The sequence below is a fragment of the Poecilia formosa genome, unplaced genomic scaffold (genome assembly GCF_000485575.1).
Source record: "Poecilia formosa unplaced genomic scaffold, Poecilia_formosa-5.1.2 Scaffold21, whole genome shotgun sequence".
NCBI classification, from domain to species: Eukaryota; Metazoa; Chordata; class Actinopteri; order Cyprinodontiformes; family Poeciliidae; genus Poecilia; species Poecilia formosa.
Window position 1 is genome coordinate 830,977 of NW_006799960.1, and position 1,424 is coordinate 832,400.

General features: G+C 44.1%; 1 protein-coding gene and 1 long non-coding RNA gene across 2 annotated transcripts in view; both read left to right on the forward strand.

Moving 5' to 3' along the window:
- elp2 (elongator acetyltransferase complex subunit 2) overlaps positions 1-1,424 on the forward strand; it is a 28,972-nt gene extending 27,548 nt beyond the window's left edge. Inside the window, exon 22 of the mRNA XM_007547579.2 lies at positions 845-1,424. Within this exon, the coding sequence (XP_007547641.1) occupies positions 845-1,040 (196 nt within the window). The 3' untranslated portion in view covers positions 1,041-1,424. The remainder of the gene's footprint in view (positions 1-844) is intronic.
- Positions 7-474, forward strand: LOC107835766 (uncharacterized). The gene is made up of 2 exons (XR_001661587.1): positions 7-153; positions 187-474. It is a non-coding gene; the product is annotated as an uncharacterized LOC107835766 (long non-coding RNA).

Consider the following 1,424-nt stretch of genomic DNA (forward strand, 5'->3'; position numbering starts at 1 on the left):
ACCTTAAGTTTAATACTGAGCCATGCGTAAAACAAATGTTTTATAGAAGATTTCAATCACGACGTCCTAATAATCTTTCAAATCTTCCGACTCTGAGAAGAAAAGGTCTCCACAGCCAACTCTGTAGTTAATGACTGGAAAGTTTAAATGTAGGTATTAACTGTTGGTAGCTATGTGGAAGGGAAGACACTGGCAGTTCTTCAAAATAAAGCGCTTCCTGCTTGATTTATTCAGCTGTTCATCACAGCAATCCATGTTTAAATTGCTAATGGGTTAGATATTGAGCTGTTCAAAGTAGATTATTAGTATTTTTGCCTGTTGGATTAAATGTCAGAGGAAACTGTTGAATTTCCACGTTCAGGATTTTATTTCCTAATCTACAGCAGTGGTGTGTTATAAATTGAGTTAATTTCACTGCTGAATTTGGAAACCTTGTGTTCTTATTTTGCTAGAGTAAAAAAAAAAAAAAAAAAAGAAACAAGGCAGCAGGTACAAACCAGTACTTCATTGTGCTTTGGTGTTGCTGCCTAGTTGCCCTCTGTTTTTATCCAGACAGTATTTTTCTTGTGAGTTTATATTAGACGACCCGGTCTCCTCGGCTAACCTCCCCTGCTGTTTTACAACCGCCCCGTATTTTTCTCAGTTTGGCAATTTTCTGTATGAAACGATATCAGGTTTTTTACGTCCCAGGTGAAACATTCAGGTGAACTTTTTATTTTTTATTTTATTCCCCCCCCCCCCTCCTGCTGATGATGACAGATGGGAGCCGTCTGTACAGGACGCGCGCTGGATATTTGTCTACGTTTTTGTCTGTTGTTTCCCTTCATCAAACGTCCTTTCAAAGACAAAGCCACACGCTGGCGGTGAAGCGGCTACGCTGGAGGCCGCGCGCCGGTCGGGCCGGTCTGGAGAACGGCGAGATGGATGGGCCGAGTGACACGGAGAGAAAACTCGAAGAGAAGAGCTCCTGGGTCCAGCTTGCCAGTGCCGGCGCCGACCACTCTGTCAAAATCTTCAACGTCAACAAACGGACTCTTTAGCACCGCCACCACTGACACTATTATGTCTGTTGCAAGTAGAGAGAGATGGAGAGAGAGAGAGGCTTGGACTGAGGGCCAGAGGCCTGTGTGGGCCACAGAGACCACAGCTGCTCTCTCCCAAACCATTCAGTCCCTGTGACAGCGAGTTAGGCCACGGGTCAGTCAAAGGACAGAACCTGCTGCACAAAAGCCCCGAAGTCTGTCTGCACAGAGCCAAACGGGTTTGATGGGTGGAAGAGGGAGGGTAAAAACACCAGAGGCATTTGGTTTGGATACTTTACAGAGGAGAAACCTTTGCTCTCTATCTCATTGCTTGCCTATGGAAATATTTGTGTTGGACTGAATTCTTTAAGACGACAACTTTGTAAAAAAAAAAAAAAAAAA